Below are 20,638 nucleotides of genomic sequence, written 5' to 3' on the forward strand. Positions count from 1 at the left end.
ATCCTCAGATAATACATTGTAGTTATAAAAACAAGAACTGGGTTCTATAACAAAAGATCAGTTAGAGGAATCAATATGAACTCTTGAAAATTGAAATGCAAAAACAGGAAAAGAACGTTAAGGAAATTTCCGAGAAAGTATAGTCAAAACACAAAAAATGAAATATAAGAAAGTAAACGATAAGAAAATCAGAGGACCAGTCCAAGAGATTCAACACCCAAATATTAATAAAAAGAGTTGCAAAAAATGGAGAACACACACACACACACAATAACAATATCAACCATGAACATGAGTTTCCACTGGAAGGTTCTACTGAAGGTTCAGTATCATGGATAAAAAGTAAATCTCTCCCAAAGCACATCATCTTGAAATTTCAGAACACTTGGGATAAAAGGATTTCTAAACAGATAAAGATAAGCCACCTTTAAAGAACCAGCAGTCAGAATGACCCTGGACTTCCAAATAGCCACTCTGGAAGTCTGGAGAGAATGGAACATATGAGGGAAAATCTTTTCAAGTGGCAAGGGGGAATCCAGGTATTTTTAGATACACAAAGACTAAAAGATTTGCTTGAAGACATGCATCACTAAAATGAGGGAATAAGCCAAGAAAAAAAAAAAAAAAGACCTGAGATCAGAACATAGGGGATACAATATAGGTGAGAAGTGAAGGGAGCCTAAGAACCTGTGTTCCAGTGGGCAGCCAGTTCTGAGGGAAAGGGTCAGAGCACTCCGGAAAGTTTTCTTTCAAAAAGATGAACTGGAAGGAATATCTAATGTGACTGAGAGGATTGAGTGAGAACTCAGACAAGAGGTAGAGGGTTTGGGATGGAGCTAGTGAAAAGTATACAGAGAACAAAATAAGCAAACAAGAAAAAGGCAATAATTAGGTACACAGAAAACAAAAGTTGTGCAGGAAAAGGTAAATAACCGAAGTATACTACTTGAATAAGCTGCAGGTAATTATAATAATGCAAATATTCAAAATGATCTAGGAACTTCTCTGGCGGTCCAGTGGTTAAGACTCCACACTGCCACTGCAGGGGATGTGGGTTCCATTCCTGGCTGGGGAACTAAGATCCCGCATGCCACAGGGCATGTCCAAAAAAATAAAAATAAGAAAATAATGTCTTTAAAAAAATATAAATGATCTGAACAAAATTACAATATAATTATAATGGAGGATGGGGGAAAGAATGAGAAGGATGTGTAAATGCAAATGGGTGTGGGTGAATGACAAAGAGTTACTACATCATCTCTCATAGTAGGAAGTTAAGAAATCACACTTAGACCTCAAAAAACAAGAAGTAGAACTGTAAGTATGGTGACAGAGAAGTAAACAAAAGGATCATTTGCAAGAGTGGAGAGTGATGCCTCTAAAGAATGAGCAGAGCCTTGTAGAAGATATGTTTGACTTTTTAAACACATCCATCTATAATCTTTATAAAACTACAAAATAATTTAAAACATGTAAGAAACTAATGAAATATTAATAGTGGTTATCACTGGGTGGTGTGATTATGAGTGATTATCTAATCTTCCTTTTTATTTTTAAATTTTTTTAATGAATATTAAACTTACAATGCATACATAATGCATTTTACCATGAATACTTAATAAAAAAAGGTATTTTTACAATGTGATTTTAAAATTCTCTAGTCTCCTCGTCACTGCCCTTGTTCTTCTCTGCTGGGCTGGAAGACAACATCTGGATTAGAAGCAGGGCAGAAAATTATTCTTATTTCTTCCACTCCTGAAAGCCTATAGACAAATTATAGACCTCTAATTTCATGGCTGTCAGCCTCAGCTCCTCCTTCCTCATATTCTTTAGGATTTGAAGTCTCTGCAATTTTGAGTTTCTTCAAGCCAATATTCCAGTTTTTCAGAGATAACAAGATTTAAGGCTTTTTTTCTCTTCTATGCATAGTTATTTTTAAGAAACTACTAAAGGGTTTTGAGAGAGGAGAATACAGATGTCCTGGTCACATAAAAATTCACAGTCAATGAGACCACCCTCTTTCACAACATAGAAGCATGTATATTCAAGGGGATACACCTAGACGGGGGTTGAAAAAGTCAAGGCAGCCATTTGGAGTCAAGGAATGTTATGTATCAGCCACAGAGGCACAGAGGTGGTCTGAAAAAGTTCAGCCCTTCAGGCAAAATCACTGCATTTGAGGGTCCCAGCAATCTACCACCAGAGCTCAGCGATCCATTGGGGCCCTAGGAATCCAAAGGGCCATCTTGTGGCTGGGGCAGGGGGCACCCCAGGGCAATAGGAAGCAGGATTCAGAGGTGTGACTCCAGGGCAGGCAGGCAGGCAGGCAGGCACTGCAGACACTTCCAGAAGCCTAGGGCTCACTGCACGGCTGGTATCCCAAGCGACTGACTGGCCATAGTCAGAAAGGCCCCAGCTCTCAGAAGTCAGGAGTCTATGAACAGGGCACCCTGGTGGACCAGAGCGTGTCAGCGTGGGGACACCAGCCCAGAGCCTCATAGAAGGGCGTAGATTGGGAGTGGCGGTGGCAAGTGGAAGGAAGGAGATCTGGCTAGGATGCTCAGCGGCTCACAGTTCAAGATGGGAACCCAGCTTCTCAGCTCACAGCGCAGTCACTGGAATTGCACTTTGACCCCCATGTCAGACGTCCTGGCCCAGGACCTAGAGCAGGGCTGGGTGTGCAGACCAGAAGGTATGGCAGGGATCTCAGAGGAGCCAGAGAGAGAACAAGCTGGGGGTTGGAGGGCAGGGCTGATCAAAGACATGGGTTCTTACTGCTGTAAAGTTTTGGAGGACAAGTGGGGACTGACTGCCTGGCGTGTAGTAAGGGCTTAATCAGTATTTGCTGGAGAGTGAATGAATGATTCAGTGGTCTGCTCTTCCCTGTCCAAGACATAGATTTAAAACTATAGAAATTTTGTAACAACATAATGGCAGAAGTGATAATTTATCTTTCATCTCCATATCAGAGCATTTAGTTGAGGAGAGGATACCAGAGATGGAGAGAAAAAGTTCACGTTCACCACCTTTCTTTGGCCTCATGGCCTTTTCACTTCCATTTACTTCCTCATCGCATACATCACTGCTGGGATGCCCTGGAGCAGATGGGATGGGGCTGTGTGTAGAGAAGGAACAATAATGTCTGGATTAAGAGTTACTGTCAGCTTGTTTTTCAGTACAGATGAAAGCAACTTCCTAGAAACCTTTATCGAGCAACGGCAAAATAAATCATTACATGAATGATGAATGAATCGATGAATAAATAAATAGACACCGAACTATTGAATTAGGATAAACTGAATTAGGATTGGAGATGGGGTTGACCTCTAAAGTGAAAAGCTGCCACCTGCTGGGAGTCATTCTCAGAACTCTTCCCTCCACCCGAAACTTCAGGTATGGCTGGAGCATGGGAATGGCTCACCCCCCCAGCCAGCTCTGTTTAGGAAACTGCCCGCAGCAACCACGTATGCCGCAGTTGGAAATTCAGTTTTAATAAAAGACACTCGAGGAACATCTCTCTCCTTTATCCTTTGAGTTAAACTTCTTAGGAACCTGGGGTCCACTGAACTTCATGCACAGAAGTCAGACTCCAAAATGCCGACTTGAGCATCCTACCTAGTCTATAAAGGGCCACCTGGGCGGGTGAGCTTTCCTCGGCCTCCCACACCACCTGTTCTCAAAAGACTTTGAAGGGGCTTCATCGTGCAGAACTGGTAGATACATTGTTCAACACAGCAAGGCAAGCTGGGCGCAGCCTCTCTGCTGCTATGAGGATATGTCACCAGGGTGGTTGAAGACACAGGAGCCCCGAGTTCTCGGAGAAAATGAAATTCATTGCCCCTGACTTCTCCTGTGCTTGGTTGCAGAAGCTATTTTTAGAGCCACGTTGGCAGCAAAAAGAGTGAAAACTGTGACCTAAAACTCCAGAGAGAGATTGCAAAAGTGTCAGCCTGAATCTCCCTACTTTGAAAAAGTCTGGGTAAAAACTCCTGCAGCTTTCAAAACGGTGCTGGGTCCCCAGGATGAAGAATGTCTCCGTGTCCAGGAAGGTAATAGCAAATGGTCATTTGTGTACGCAGGGCTGCTGACAGTTCATTATTTGGTGGAAAAAGTCACTACAGGCTCTGCCATCAGTGCTTATGATGAACTTCCCGAGCTTGGAAAGAAAACGCTATTTGCTTTCTCTCCCATCTAAGAGAAATGAGTCCTGTGTTCCTGAATCTCCATAAAAGAGGGGTGAAAATGGATAAGAGCTAGGCTCCAAGTGCAGCCTTGAACACAAAGGCTGTGCCAACTGGTGAGGCCTGATAGGGACTAACCAGTCTTAGAAGATAGAAACCCTCCCCAAGCGCTCTGAACTCAATCTTGAGAGTCTTGTCCAGTTACTTTTTGGGCTTTGAGGGTGGAGTGGAAAAAAGGAATGAGAAGAAAGGGCAGGGGAAAGAAGGAATTTAAAATAGCCCAGAAGGACTTCCTTGGTGGTCCAGTGGTTAAGAATCTGCCTCAAAATGCAGGGGACACAGATTCAGTTCCTGGTCTGGGCAGATCCCACAAGCTGCAGGGCAGCTAAGCCCCTGAACCGCAACTACTGAAGGCCACACGCTCTAAAGCTCTGCTCCGGAACAAAAGAAGCCACCACAACGAGAAGCCCAAGCACTGCCAACGAAGACCCAGAGCAGCCAAAACAAATAAGTAAATAAATAAAACGAAAGAAAAAGAACCCAGAAGACAATACAGTCTGGAATCATCAAAAAGGAGGGATTAAAGCTATTAGAATTAAAGGCTGGAGCCCACTTCTCCCGACATACCTGAAATCACACCCATCTAGGTCCAACCAAAGAGGAGCCTGAGTCCTACTGTTATTTCCCTACCAGATCAATTTGCTAAAATTAATAGTACTGCTCCTCCCCTATTCATGTCCAGGAATAACTCAGGAACAAGGCATTTAACTCAGAGATAAAGTGTCTTCCATTTAAAAAAAATCTGTAGGGGCTTCCCTGGTGGCTCAAAAGGTAAAGAGTCTGCCTGCAATGTGGGAGACCTGGGTTTAATCCCTGGGTCAGAAAGATCCCCTGGAGAAGGGAATGGCAACACACTCCAGTATTCTTGCCTGGAAACTTCCACAGACGAAGGAGCCTGGAGGGCTACAGTCCATGGGGTCGCAAAGAGTTGGACATCATTGAGCGGCAAACACTTTCACTTTTCAAGTGAAACCCACTTGCTCTTGGCAGTCCACCACACTGAACCTCTCTGTGGGTGAAGAAGAAAACCTTCCCAACTATTCAGATTCACCTTTGTGGCGGCTGTGAGCTGTCACAACACACTTTGGTTGATGGAGGCAAGATGATGCTTGTCAACTCTGAGAATGGTTACCCTGCAAGCTCCCCTCTCGCTCCAGGGCACTGCCTAGGAATTTTGCTTCCAAAGGAAAATAGCAGCGATATCAGTGTATCATGCAAAAAGAAAAGCCGATCTACTCAGATGGCATTGAAGGTACAGAGGTGATGTCAAGAAATACCATTAATTTTCCAAAAGCAGTGTGTTCACCATCGTAAAAGCATAGTTCATTCTATAATGAACAGCCTCCCTCAAGAGACTGACTTGGCAAATGTGGGTCCTTTATTTTACTGTGCAAATCCCCATGGCATCAAAAATGCCTCTCCTTAAAAGGGAACCCTCTTACACTGTTGTTGGGAATGTAAATTGGTGCAGCCACTATGGAGAACAGTATGGAGGTTCCTTATAAAACTAAAAATAGAGCTACCACATGATCCAGCAATCCCACTCCTGGCCATATATCTGGAGGAAAACATAATTTAAAAAGGTGCACACCCCGATGTTCACTGCAGTACTATTTACAATAGTTAGTACACAGAAGCAATCTAAATGTCCATTGACAGATGAATGGATAAAGAAAATGTGATACATATATACAATGTACAACGAATCAAAAAGAATAAAATAATGTCATTTACAGCAATATGGATGGATCTAGAGATTATCATATTAAGCGAATTAAGTCAAAGACAGGTATATAATATTGCTTACATGTGGAATCTAACAACATGGTAGAAATGAACTTATTTACAAAATAGAAACAGAGTCACAGATGTAGAAAATAAACTTATGGTTACCAAAGGGGTCAAAGGGGGGATACAGTGGGGAGTGTTGGGACTACTCTACCTTTATCTCCATACCAGACCCTGAACACCCACAACTATATATATAAACACTACTATATATAAAAAAAAGATAACTAATAAGGACCTACTATATAGCACAGGGAACTCGACTCAATACTCTGAAAAGAATCTAAAAAAGAGTGGATGTATGTGTATGTATAACTGATTCACTTTACTGTACATCAGAAACTAGAGGAGCATGAATCCGCACAGTTGACCAGTATTGACTGAATCAACGCCTTCTATCAACAGGGCTCCTCTAGGACTGTCCCCTGAAGAAAGCAAGTAGAATTCCGTAGAGGATTTTTAGCTGTAAATTTTCCCATGTCTTGCTTCTGCTGTAGAACTCTATTAACCGAAACATTTAATTATCTACAACACCTCACACCATAAACTCAAGAGAGCTTACAATTAGAGCTTTTCATCTAAGGGACCAAGAGCTTTGTTATGAAAATTTTCCACTATAGGAACAATATACCTTCAAATGCTGGGTAGGTTTTATGGATAAGAAAATTAAAAGCTCATTTACGCAGATGGTGAGTGACCTGCCTAATGACACAGACCCTGTTGGTGGCAAAATCAAGCAAGTCATTGCTAATATTGGAAAAATGTTGAGGGAAGGAAAAGAAGGTGGAGGATGGCTAGCTTTTCTACCGTGATTCTTCTCTTCCTGAATTGTGACAGGCTTCCCTTGGCCCCTGTGCTAGACTCCTTTCCTGACTCTCCTTTCCTAGACTCAAATCCAAGTCCTGACCACTGTGGTCTTCAGACCCAGTCCTTTACCCACAATGCACTGAACTTTGCCAGCATCATATATACCATCCAGGGAGGTCATTGGTAATGGTGGGTCTGTCTCTGTGAGATATTCAACTTCTGCCCAGGATGTGCCAGGGCTTCTGAATCCCTGTTTGCAAGTCAACCATGACAACTTCTGCTGCTCTGGAATTGGATCCCAGTTTTGTCTCTTTGCGTTGTCTGTGTTGTCCTGTCCTGCCACTTCCCCTGCCCCCCAAAGGGGACATCACACAAGACTCTGAGCCAAGAATTAATATCTGACTATCTTCATCTTGTTGCAAGATTGGCCATCTGCTATCTGTCGATGGCCACCAGGTCCTAAGGTAGAATTCATGTTCCATACAATCCGTTTATATACAGCCTACAATTCAACAGATCCCAGTATGTTCACAGAGCTGTGCAATCAGCACCAAAATCGATTTTAGAACATTTTCATCATGCCCCCCAAATCCTGTTTGTTCTCATTAACAGTCATTTCTCTCACCACTCATCTCCCACCCCTAGGCAACCACTAATATACTTTTCATCTCTCCCAATTAGCTTTTTCTTCATTTTCATTTTGGCTCATTGGATCAGAGAAAGGAGCCCGGACTCCTCTTTTTGGCTCTCCATAAAGTGGATCTCTTGTTTCAAGTTACTCAGTCTTCCAATTTCCCTCTACTTTATTTTCCCCTTCATTTTTAAATGCACATTCTCTACCTTTGTCTCCACACCCCGACCCTAAACATCCACAACATCTTTGCTGTGCTATCAGTAGAGGAACTCAGTGGACTTGAGTTGCCCAAACCCTGCACATCCCAAAGAAAGAACTGACCCTTGCCAGGCTCCTGGAAGATAACCACTAAACCCTTGGAATAGCCTGACCAATAAGGGTATCTTTGAGGCCCTGGGTCATGCTGTAATTAGCTCAACTTCTGCAAGGGAGGTGGGGAGGAGTGGAGACTGAGTAGCCAAGTTCAATCACATGGGCGCTCCATGCCTATAGGACTGACTCCTAGTAAAAACCAGGAATACCAAGGCTCCAGTGAGCTTCCCCAGTTGACAACACCTTATGTGTTGTCACATGTCACCTCTGGGAGACTAAAGCACTATCTCTGAAACTCCACAGGGAAAGAACAACCAGAAGCTCACACTTGGTTTCTCCTGGACTCAGCCATATGCCTCTTTTTGCTTGGCTGATTCTAATATGTATTCTTTCACTGAAATAATCCATAACCATGAGCATGATTGCTTTTCTGAGTGGTCTGAATCCTAGTGGATTGTCAAACCCGAGGGTGGTCATGGACACTTAAAACACACTCATTTTCACTACCATACCTCTAATTGCATCATCTCCCATATACTTTGCCAGGGAAAATCCCCTGCAGCTTGCAAGACTCAACAAGTCACCCTCTTTCCAAAAGAAAGAGCACAGTGTGGAAGGGCATAGACTCTGAACCCATAATATCCAAATCCTAACTTCATCTGTCACTAGATGTACAATCTTGAATAAAGTCCTACCCCTGTGCCTCAGTAGCCATACCTGTGAAATGAGAATGGTAAGAATACTTATCTCGTGAGGCTAGTAGGAGGTGTACATGGATTTGTATGGTGTAAAACAAAAGAAAAATGCCTGGCACATAGAAAATTCCAGCATTATTGATGGTTTTTACAAGCTTTCCTAACCACTCCAGGTTGCTCAGTGGTAAAGAATCCACCTGCCAATGCAGGAGGCACAAGAGACGTGGGTTGGATACCTGGGTTGAGAAGATTCTCTGAAGAAGGAAATGATAATCCACTCCAGTATTCTTCCCTGGAAAATTCCATGGTCAGAAGAGCCTGGCAGGCTACAGTCCATGGAGTCGCAAAGAGTCAGACATGACTAAGCAAATGAACACACACACAGACACCCAAAACCATCGCACTCAGAAAGCTTTCCCCCTTCGACAAATCCGCATTTACCTGCACTAATGTGTGATTATGCACACTTGAGCCCCGTGTCTCCAACTAGTCCAGGAACTCCCCTAAGAGGATTGTGCAATTTATCATTATGAAGCCCCACCCCTGGAAGTTTCCACCACAAGGCTGAACACAGTTGGTTCCTAAAATGCATTTGCTGATGCATAGGAAAGTGAAAGTGAAAGTCACTCAGTGGTGTCCGACTCTTTGCAACCCCATGGACTATACAGTCCATGGAATTCTCCAGGCCAGGATACTGGAATGGATAGCCCTTCCCTTCTCCAGGGAATCTTCCCAACCCAGGGATCAAACCCAGGTCTCCCACATTGCAGGAGGATTCTTTACCAGCTGAGCCACAAGGGAAGCCCAAGAATACTGGAATAGGTAGCCTATCCCTTCACCAGCAGATCTTCCCAACCCAGGAATCGAACTGGGGTCTTCTGCATTGGATTCTTTACCAACTGCGCTATCAGGAATGACAGTGTTATTTCCAAGTGTAAAAAAAGCTGATTCTTCACTTAAAGATTTCCTCTCTGTAAGCTAGTCATTCTTCCTCTACAGGAAAAAATTACCTTCTCCTTTTGTATACATCTGCACACAGAATTTGAGATTCCAGCAGCTATACATTTCCAGGACAGTCCTTTCAACTCTCAGGGTCTAACAGGCTCTAATGGTTCCTGTAGCTTGTAATTTATGATCAAATTATATGTTGGATTAAGGATTGCTAATTGTTAATCACCAGCTTGAATTAGTTATTAATGAGTAGTGTCACTAATTACAGGGTCACCCAACACAGAGCAGGCAGGCACCACTGGTACATCCCAGAAGATGCCTGATGACTCAGCTTCAGCCAGTGCCCTGAAAGCAACGTGCTGTAAAACATCCCACCTCTGACAGCTCCACACACCCTTCCCTCCCATGGTCAAAGTCATGAGATTATACAGCTGGAAAAAACTGTGAAGATCAGCGGTTCCCAAGTCGTGAGCCACAGGCCTCTGAAGGCTGCTGAGCTAAGGCAGGTGCCCAGAAATTCATGGTGCCTTCAGGCTAAAGATATTATATCCCTCTTCCTTATCGTTGCTACTATTTTTCACATCCATGGACATAATGCTATGAATAATACAATTTAACTTGGCATTAAAGCACCATGGAGTTCATAGTAGTTTTTTGTCAAGAAACCGTCACGGAAAATCTATTGATTTTACATTTCTGGGCCCCCAAAGCAGTCGTCAGTTAGTTGTGGGGTTCCTGGTCAACTCACCCATTCCCATTCCTCTTGGCAATTATTCCAGATTTTTATTTTTTAACGTATTTTTAATAGGAGGATAGCTGCTTTACAATGTTGTGCTGGTTTCTGCCATACAACTATGTGGATCAGCCATTAACATACACATATCCCCTCCCTCGTGAGCCTCCCTCCCAACGACCTCCCCCTTCCCACCCCTCCAGGTCATCACAGAGCAGTGAGCTGAGCTCCCTGAGCTAAACAGTTAGACATGGTAGTGTGCATGTTTCAACGCCACCCTCTCAAATCATCCCACCCTTTCCTTCCCCCAGTATGTCCACAAGCCCTTTCTTTCTTCCCCTTCTGGGTCCACAAGCCTGTTCTCTATGTCTGTATCTCAATTCCTGCTCTACAAATAGTTTCATCAGTGCCATTTTTTCCTGACTCCATATATACACGTTAATATTCGATATTTGTTTTTCTCTTCTTGACTAATTCACTCTGTATAACAGACTCTAGGCTCATCCACCTCAGAGACTTGTCATTCTTTTCTGTAGCCCCTAATTCAAGATCTACCTTTTACTCTCAGCAATGATTTCATCTCAATTCATTAAGGAAAATATGGGTCCCCCAGCATAAGCTCTCTCTTCTGGCTCTTCAAGACCAAACCAATCTTCATGTCCTTGACTCCCCCACTCCCTCTTCAGGGTCCTTCTTTCCCAATCAGCGCCATCCCTCCTTTCTATGTCCTCAGACCCTCCTTCTCTCCTTGCTTCATGCCCTCGGCTGTATGTACTGTGTTAAAATGGGACCTATTATGCCCATATTGTATTTCCCTCGTAGCTCAGTTGGTAAAGAATCCACCTGCAGTGTAGGAGTCCGCCCTGCAATGCAGGAGACCTGGGTTCGATTCCTGGGTTGGGAAGATCCTCTGGAGAAGGAAATGGCAACCCACTCTGGTATTCTTGCCTAGAAAATCCCACAGACAGAGGAGCCTGGCGGGCTACAGTCCATGGGGTCGAAAGAGTCAGATCCGACAGCGACAAAACCACCGCCATGTTCGTACTGGGGCTGAGGATGTTCGGGCGATAGACGTTGTATTCCAAGAAATCATGCAAAAAGAGGTCCAAAGCAGATAATCAAAAACCAGCTAGCTGACAAATGAGAGTGAGTAAGTGAAGTCTGGGAGAGGAACGTGTCTGGAGAGATTCTCTGGAGTGAGCTATACCCTGAATCCCCCTCTCCAAGGAGAGAGGGTGGTATCCTACCATCTAATCCCAAGCCTGGTGGTCAGCGATCCTGGCAGTGGAGAAACACCCTCATTGGTGCCTGACTCGTGTTAAGCAAGGGAAAGGTGGCTGGTGGGGCAGATGGGGACCCTGTGTGTGGAAGCAGCCCCTCTCCTCCCGTCTAGGACAAAGATGTGTGAATCCTGGAAACCAGATACGGAAGCCAGAAAAGATGTTGATCCATCATTCATCCATTTGTTCATTCACTAAATAGTTTCAGTATCCCTGCTAAGTGCTAAGTACTTATTATTCTCCGGAATTACAACAGAAAAGCTACAGGCCTGGCTTCATAAAGCATGTAGACTAGTAACGAGTTAAGAATGATAAAGAAAGGATCTTCCACTGGGAGAAACAGGCTGAATATCTAGCAGTATTTTTTTGTGTGTTTTGTTTTTTGGCCCTGATTACCAAACAGGAAGGAAAAAAGATATATAGGAAGAAAGAGAAAAAAAAAGAGTAAAACAGAAAGAACATACATCCCCTGAATGCAGCATCTCCTATATTTGTATTGCCTACTGGGAAGACTCAGTAGCTAAAGATTCATCCAATCTAATACCATATGGATGGTGAAAATGTTCTCCTCACCCCATCCTTTACCTTTACCAGATTAAAATCATTACTATTAAAATACTGAGATCACAAGGAGAAGGGGAAACCACCACTTCCTGACATTTAAGAAAGAGTATTCTATCTGCTTAAGAACATCAGAAGGGCCATAAAAAGTCCTTCCTTCAATTAAATATCTCCATCAACTATTAACAAATTAAGCATTTCATAAGCTATGACACATTAAAAAGAGATCATTAATATTTGATTCTATTGTGTACATCAGAGATGCATGTCATGTTAATGACTCATAATCATGACTCCATTTTTTGAGTCTTTTTAAAATGTATATTAACCATCTTAATGTTACATAAAATACAAAATCAATTTTTGCCTAGTGCCTCACGTATGTAGGGATAGTTGTGTGTTCTGGGCATTACAAAGCACTGTGTGTGTGTGTATGTGTGTGTGTGTGTGTGTGTGTGTGTGTGTGTGTATGTGGACTCAGTAGCTCAGTCACGTCCGACTTTTTTGTGACCCCATTGACTGTAGCTCACCAGGCTCCTCTGTTCATGGAATTTTCCTGGCAAAAATATGGGAATGGGTTGCCATTTCTTCCTCAAGGTGATCTTCTCAACCCAGGGATCAACGTGGAGTCTCCTGCCTCTCCTGCACTGGCAGGCAGATTCCTTACCACCGAGCCACCTGGGAAGCCCAAATCAGTGCACTGTATCCATTTCTTTTCCACTGTCACACTTTCATTCCCTTATCTGTCACGGCTGGAGGTCAGCCTCCCTGCGCGTCAGGGAGGAAGCAGCGCGTGGCCAGAAATATGAAACTGACTTTGAATCCATCGCCTGAACCCTGTCCCTTCAAGATCTGAAGGCCTTGGGGTCTTTAGGCATGCCCCATTTTTTTTTTTTAATCCTGCTACAATACACATAACATAAAATGTACTGTTCTTAATTATTTTTATGTGTACAGTTCAGCAGCGTTAAATACATTTGCAGACTGTACAACCAGATTCCAGAACTCGTTTCATCTTGCAAAACTGAAACCCTACACCCACTAAATCACAAGTACCCATTTTCCCGTTCTCCCCAGCCCCTGGAAACCACCACTCTGCCCCCTGTCTCTCTGAATTTGGCTATTCTAGGTACTTCATAAGAGTGAACTCATATAGTATCTGTCTTTCCATGACTGGTTTATTTCACTTAGCATATAGTGCCCAAGGGTCATCCATGTTGTAGCATGTGTCAAAATTTCTGTCTTTCTTTTTTTTAAAAATTTATTTATTTATTTATTTTTGGGTGCACTGCATCTTCCCTGCCTCACGTGGGCTTTCTCTAGTTGTGGTGAGTGGGGGTTACACTCTAGTTGTGTGTGAGCGTCTCATTCTGGTGATTTCTCTCGTTGAGAGGCAAGGGCTCTAGGGCATATGGGCTTTAGTAGTTGCAGCTCTAGAGGGCAGGTTCAGTAGTTGTGGCGCATGGGCTTTAGTTGATCCTCAGCATGTGGGATCGTCCAAGACCAGGGATTGAACCCGTGTCCCCTGCAGTGGCAGGCGGATCCCTATCCACTGGACCACCAGGGAAGTCCTCCTTCTTTTTCTTAAGGTTGAATAATATTTCATTACAATTTTGTTTATCCATTTACCTGTTGATGGACATTTAGTTACTTCTACCTTTTATTGATTGTCAATAACACTGCTATGAACATGAGGGTGCAAATATTCCTCTGAGACCCTGCTTTCAACTCTTTTGGGGTATATATCTATAAGCGGAACTGCTGGACCATATGATAACTCTATTTTTAATTTTTAAGGACGATGACACTGCTTTCCATAGCAGCTGCACCTTTTTATCTCCCCACCAGCAATACTCAAGGATTCCAGCTTCTCCACATTCTTGCCAACCCTTGTTATTTACCTTTTTAAAAACTATGGCAGCCATCCTGATGGATGTGAAAGGATGTCTCAACCAAATATCTCTTAAGGTTATGCCTTGGTTTTCAGATAATACCTTAGTGATGAGTCTACATTATTATTTGCAGAAATCTGAGAGTGCAGCCCAGCCACAGTACACAAAGCCACTGAACATCTAGGCTGGGATGGGAACTGAGCTATGAGACATCCCCAGTTGAGCAAGTTGCTAGCCCCAAAGGTTACCTGCTCTGTTGCATAAAATCAGCTCATCGGTAGCTCTACCCTAATGCAGTCTGTCAGCTTTCAATTTGTGCTAGAAAACCAGAGAATGTGGAACAAGGGTTGTTGTTGTTCAGTCACTAAGTCGTGTCTGATTCTTTGTGACCCCATGGACTGTGGCACGCCAGGCTTTCCTGTCCTTCACTCTCTCCCGGAGTTTGTTCAAATTCATATCCATTGAGTTGGTGGTGATATCTAACCATCATCCTCTGCCGCTCTCTTCTCCTTTTGCATTCAATCTTTCCTAGCATCAGGGTCTTTTCCAATGAGTCATCTCTCTGCATCAGGTAGCCAAAGCATTAAAGCTTCAGCTTCATCAGTCCTTCCAATGAATATTCAGGGTTGATTTCCTTTAGGATTGAGTGGTTTGAACAGGGGTCTGTCCATTTCAAAACCCTACTCTGGTTTATCAAAATTTTATAAACTAAGAAAGAACTTCATGGATCCTTGTAGAAAGTCCTCACTCCTGTTCCACAGTTGCCCCTTTATACCAACAAACACAGCCCAAAAACAAGGGTAAAGTATCAAGAAGATGGCCCCTTCCATCTCTTTGAACATAGGACCATGAAGATATTAAATCAGTTTTGATTCTCATGTAGAACTCATAGGAAATATTGAACCATAACTCAGGTAACACTTCTTTGAAAATCAAAGCATGTGTGGTGGGCTGAACAATAACCCCTGCCCCTTTCCTCCTGAAAAATATCCATATCCTCATCTCTGGAACCTGCCAATGTTACCTTATATGGAAAAAAGGGCTTCACAGATATGATAAAGCACAGGAAGAAGAGGGAGATTGTTGTGGGTTATTCACATGGATCCCAATTGTCATCACAAAGGCCCCTATGGGAGGAAGTCAGGAAAGTCAAGGGAAGAAGGTGGCCACGTGATGAAGGAAGCAGGGGGGAAAGTGATGCAGTAGTCACGAGCCAAGGAATAACGGCCTAAAAGGCTGGAAAAGGCAAGGAAGTGGATTCCCCCCTCCATCCTCCAGAAGAACCCGCCTGCAGACACCTTGCATTTAGCTCTGTGAGCATTTAGCTCACTGCAGATTACTACAGTGCCTCTAGGATGTAAGAAAATAAATTTCTGTGCTTTAAGCCAGGGGTCCCCAACCTTTGGGCCATGAACCGGTCTGTGGCCTGTTAGGAACCAGACTACACAGCAGGAAGAAAGCTGCAGGCAGGTGAGTGAGCGAAGCGTCCCTGTGTTTACAACGGCTCCCCATCACTTGCATTTCCTCCCATCAGATCAGAGGAGGCATTAGAGTCTTATGGGAGTTTGAACTCTACTGTGAACTAGGCGAGTGAAGGATCTAGGTTGTGTGCTTCCTTATGAGAACCTAACACCTAATGATCTGATCCTGCACTATGGTGAATAATAGTGTATACGGTATATAATTACTTTATTATATGAAAGTGAAAGCATTAGTCACTCAGTCATGCCTGACTCTTTGCGACACCATGGATTGTATAGCCCACCAGGCTCCTCTGTCCGTGGAATTCTCTAGGCAAGAATACTGGAGTGGATAGCCATTCCTGTCTCCAGGGGATCTTCCTGACCCAGTTATCTAACCTCGGTCTCCTGCATTGCAGGCAGATTCTTTACCATCTGAGCCAAGAGGGAAGTCCACTTCATTATGTATCACAATGTAATAATAACAGAAACAAAGTGCATAATAAATATAATGGGCTCCAATCATCCTGAAACCATCTCCCCCACTCCCAGTCTGTGGAAAAACTGTCTTCCACAAAACAGGTCCTTGGTGCCAAAAAGGTTGGGGACCACAGCTTTAAGCCAGTAAATTCGTGTTCATTTATTATAGCAGCCACAGGAAATGAATATGGCATCAAAATCTACCAACTTCATTCACCGTCCCTTCTATTTCAGCTTCCCAACTGGTCCACCACAAAGACGTATCTCCTTGCCTCCAAGGGAAGCTGGTTGGGGTTTGGGGCAAAAGTCCTACCAAACTGTCCAAAGGCCCTGGGTTACCCATGGGGGGGCTGGGTGCCACACAAATGTCCTTTTCTACATGTTTCTACATCACAACAATTGTAAAGCATCCAAGTAGAGAAAAGTCCCAGGAGTTAATACCTTTTCAACTTCATGCTTAAAAGCTCCTGAACACAGTTCAACAGAGTATGAGGAAGAATAAAAAAGTGTCAGCGTTCCTATCAACTGCCATCCTTCAGGACTGCTGTTTGATAAGCTGAGGCAGAAAATTTTTAGTGAAAAAGAAGCAAAATGCAGCATCCTTTCTCAACAAGAAAACTTGAGTGGGAAAACATCCCATATCCTCGAGCAACTGTTTTCCCCACCGCAGCTCCATCCCCAGGTGGTCTCTCGCAGCCTCTCTCCCTCCCTCCCTCGCCTGGGATCTGGGGACGCAAAGGCCCCTGGAGCACGCGCACTTGGCACAGACCTGATGGGGAGGGAAGGGTCCCCGGCGTCCCACCAGTCTTTCGGGGGGCTGATGTACATGCACCATAGCTCCCAGCTGTACCCGTGGGCCGAGTTCTCATAGCGCTGCACCTCGAAGGTGTCCTGCTTGATGTTGTCGATGGAGGGAAGGATCACACGCTTCCGGTTCTCCTGGATCCGCGAGAGGACCGGTTCGGCCCTGAAACACAGAGAAGTAGAAATAAAAACCTCTCTCTTGGGCTTCCCTGGTAGTCTAGTGGTTAAGAATTCACCCTGCAATACAAGGGACACCGGTTCCATCCCTGGTCCGGGAAGATCCCACATGCGGCGGGGCAACTAGGCTGGGATACCACAATGACTGAGCCAGTGCTCTAGAGCCCAGGAGCTGCAACTACTGGGAAGCATCCTTTAGTAGACTCTGCAATATCAACTCAGGTCACAAGTTAGTATCACGGGCTCCCTAGAGCCTGTGCTCTGCAACCAGAGAAGCCACCACAATGAAAAGTCCGTGCACCCAAAGAAGAGTAGCTGGTGCTCGCCGCAATTAGAGAAAGCTTGAGTACATCGACAAAGACCACTACAGCCAAAACATAAAATAAATACAATTTTTAAAAAATCTCTCTCCTGTGGCTCACCTGCACCCCCACTGGCCCAGACCTCAAGACCACAATGAATAGAAGCATCATAGCTGAAGGCTGGGCTTTGGGCAGGCTGGAACTCACAGGGAGGCCAGGCTCCCAAGTGGCGGCTCTAGATGGATCAGGTGGCTTTAAACGAGCCCTGTGGCCTGCAGCTCAAGCCCACGCCCCTGTGGGGTCACCACACTGTCACCTGTGCTGGCTTGCAAGGCTGGACGCGAGAACTGAGAACCCCAGGGCCTCTGCCCCAGAGAGTCTGGCTTGTCTTTTATACCCACAGAGTCTAAGTCAAGGCCAGGCCCTCCTGAGAGAATCTGCACCGCCCTGCAGTTTCCGAGAGTTTTCAGTTTCCCCTTTGGCACTGGCCGATGCCTCCGGTTTTCTTTTTTCTGCAGGAGCTGAACTGTCTTTCCCCAAATAGGTCATTTCTGCCCTTGATTGCCTGGTTTCAATATGCATTTCACTAGCTTCTTTGTGCGTGGGATTATTTCAGTTGTTTTAATTGATTATTTAATTGATTTCCTAAAAGGCATCTAATTGGATGGGTTAGGGATGGCAGGCAGGAACTAATTGAATGCAAAAGTGGGCAGAATCCTGCCTCTCAGCGAGCCTGCCTCCTCGGGGATGCAGCAGGAGAGAGGCAGGGACCTGGCTCAGGGTTCAAGGCACAGCCCTGCCAGCTCAGGAGAAAGCAGATGGCCAGACACTCTTGCCAGGGTGTGTTCTCCGAGGCAGATGTAGGAAGGGATCATTTCCCACATTTGAGAAGGAAAAGATGGCTCTCAGAAACCAGGGCATTAATCTCCCTGCTTAGAACAGAGCGCAGGCTTTGAAAAGGAGTCAAGTGAAAATCCCATTCCTCTGCATTATTTGGAAGAATAATGAGAAAGCTCGGCCGCCATCCCATCTCTTTTCATTTGCAGCTATTGAATTACCTGTTGGCACATCTCATCTTTCTATTTAAAACGGGCAATAAAATATACCCAGAGCCATTTACTGCCTCTGATACTTTTGCACACACCATACAAGCTGATGCCAAATGGGACTGACTTCTCGCAATTTCTAGATGTGCTTCAGAGCTCTGCCCCTTCCAAGTCCTCACACTTGCTGTTGTCCTCCAGGAATGCCCTTGTGCTTGGGCAGGAAGTCTAGCCACCCACATAGTCTTCTCCAATCAAGTGCCACCTCTCCCAAGAAGCCTGCCTTGATTTCTCCCAGTAGACAACTCATCCCTTCCACTCTTAGACCATCTTCTCCACCATTTTCAAGTCACTCCGATGACATGCTCTCCACGAATGTGGAGGTCAAGACAGAAAGGAACAGGTGGACATGTGAAACAGAAGGCAAAACCAGCTAAAGCTGGAGGGGGATTGGATAAGTTAACACAACATGATGGAGAGAGAAGAACTGAGTGATGGGGCCATGGGTGGTGCCATCCGACTGGACACGAAAGAAAGGAGGAGAGAATGATGTGGAGGAAAAGGTGGGCCAGGGCAAGGCGAAGGCTCCATGTGTTCAGAAGGATCCTTGCTCAAGAGTTCCCAAACTTGATGAGCAGCAGAGTCTCTGGGTGGGGGCTGGTTAAAGCAGATTGCTGGGTCCCACCCCTAGAGCTTCTGATGTCATAGTCTGGGTGGAACCCAAAGATATATATTTCTAACAACTTCCCAGATGATGCTGGTCTGGGGACCACACTTTGAGAATGATTACAAGATAACGATGAGGCTCAGGGGAGGTCAGGGCTGCAGACCAAACACTGTGTATATGAGGGTCTGATAGTAGCAGGAATAAACAAGGAAAAAAACTGGGCTCTGAGATGCTAACAGATGCCTGTGTGCACGGGAAAGGGCCAGTGTTAACGGTGACCCCAGGTTCCAAACCACTGTGTGCTCCTGTGCAAAACCATCCTTTTATCCAGACATTAAAAGGATTCTAAAGTTGGTTTAAATGAAGAATAGACATTTCAGTATTTAATTAGTGATGGGATACGGGCTTTTCAAATAGGGTACTGTGACACAGCTCATATTTGAGATGGTATCATTCCTTTTTTTTTTGCTGTACTGGGCAGCAAAAGGGATCTTAGTTCCCCAAACAAGGATCAAACCTAGGTCCCTTGTAGTGGAAGCGTAGGGTATCAACCACTGGATCACCAGGGAAGTCCCTCAAGACAGTATCACTGAGCATAGATAAACATTAATGAAGTTAAAGACTCTGCTTCTTACTAACCCTCTGCAACCTGGCATAGGGATTTCACCTCTGACTTGATTTACCATTGGTTAATTAGAAACAATCATATGACTGTAAAGTTCAAACCTAATTTTAACATGCTCATGGACTGATTTGGGCATTTTGGATGCTTCACTCTCACATACAAAATCTTCTCCTCCCTGTGTGCTCCCCAATTTCTCTCATATTGTTCTTTTTACCAGGAAATTGGGCAGGGCACATTGGCAGAGAGAAACCCTTCTCTTCCTCTAAATGATGTTAAAGACGATCCCATAAATTCTAGGAAGCTTTGCCTAAGTAGGCAGAATTATAAATGAATCTTTCTCCGCCCCCCACCCCCCCAGTAATAGTTAACCATCCTCCCCAGAAATGGAAACAAACAAATCAGCAAAAGAGAACAACAGAAATACGACTGCCTTGTCTCCTTAGCAAGGGTCATCTTGAGTTCTGTCTAACTAATATATCATTTTCACAGGGATTTTCATGATGGTAATGATATGATGATGATGACAGACTGTGTAAACAGCAGATGTATTTCTCCTTGCTTCCCAGTTTTATCCCAAACTACGGTCTCACTTTCTTTTCGCCATTTCTCTTCTCCATTCTTCCCGGGGCCCCGGAAGAAACAGGCAAAGTGCCCCCACCTCCCAGACTCCAGACCTCCTGACCATGCTGCAGGTCCCAAGTGCTTCCAGGTTTTAGCTTGTGACCTACCAGCCAGCGGTGAACTCCACGTGGGCATCAAAGAAGCCGGTGACCTGGCCGGTGGCCACCTTCCAGCCCTCAATGCGAGCTCGGATCAGCCCCTCTCTTTTCTGGTTTCTCACCACCTTCACCAGCCCAGGGTAGCGTTTGTGGACATACTCCTCCAAGGGGGCCTTCAGCTCCTCTGCAAATGACAAAACACAGGAAGCTCCATAAACACGTCAAGTGTGCATCCAACCCGTCGTGAGGCCAGCGGATCTTCAGATAGTTCAGAGACTGCGGAAAAGTCTGCATGTTAGTCATTTTAGTAAAAAGGACAACTGGGTCTGTGTGAGTCAGAAGGCATCTCTGACTGACGTCCTTTGAGATTTCTTTTCTTTCTGCTCCTCCCTCCTTCCTTGGCCAGCATTTCTGTGCTCGCACTGTCTCCTGGGTCCTATTGATCCACTTTATATGGTTTTTTCCAT

The 20,638-nt window shown here is 44.6% G+C and overlaps 1 protein-coding gene across 1 annotated transcript in view; it reads right to left on the bottom strand.

Annotated features, from left to right (window-relative positions):
• The window catches only part of GALNT17 (polypeptide N-acetylgalactosaminyltransferase 17), a 413,795-nt gene that overhangs the window by 168,533 nt on the left and 224,624 nt on the right, over positions 1-20,638 (bottom strand). The window contains exons 4-5 of the mRNA XM_061154024.1: positions 20,181-20,355; positions 16,604-16,801 (exon numbers count right to left, since the gene is read on the bottom strand). Of these exons, the coding sequence (XP_061010007.1) occupies positions 16,604-16,801; positions 20,181-20,355 (373 nt within the window). The remainder of the gene's footprint in view (positions 1-16,603; positions 16,802-20,180; positions 20,356-20,638) is intronic.

Source organism: Dama dama, chromosome 10 (assembly GCF_033118175.1).
Source record: "Dama dama isolate Ldn47 chromosome 10, ASM3311817v1, whole genome shotgun sequence".
NCBI lineage: Eukaryota > Metazoa > Chordata > Mammalia > Artiodactyla > Cervidae > Dama > Dama dama.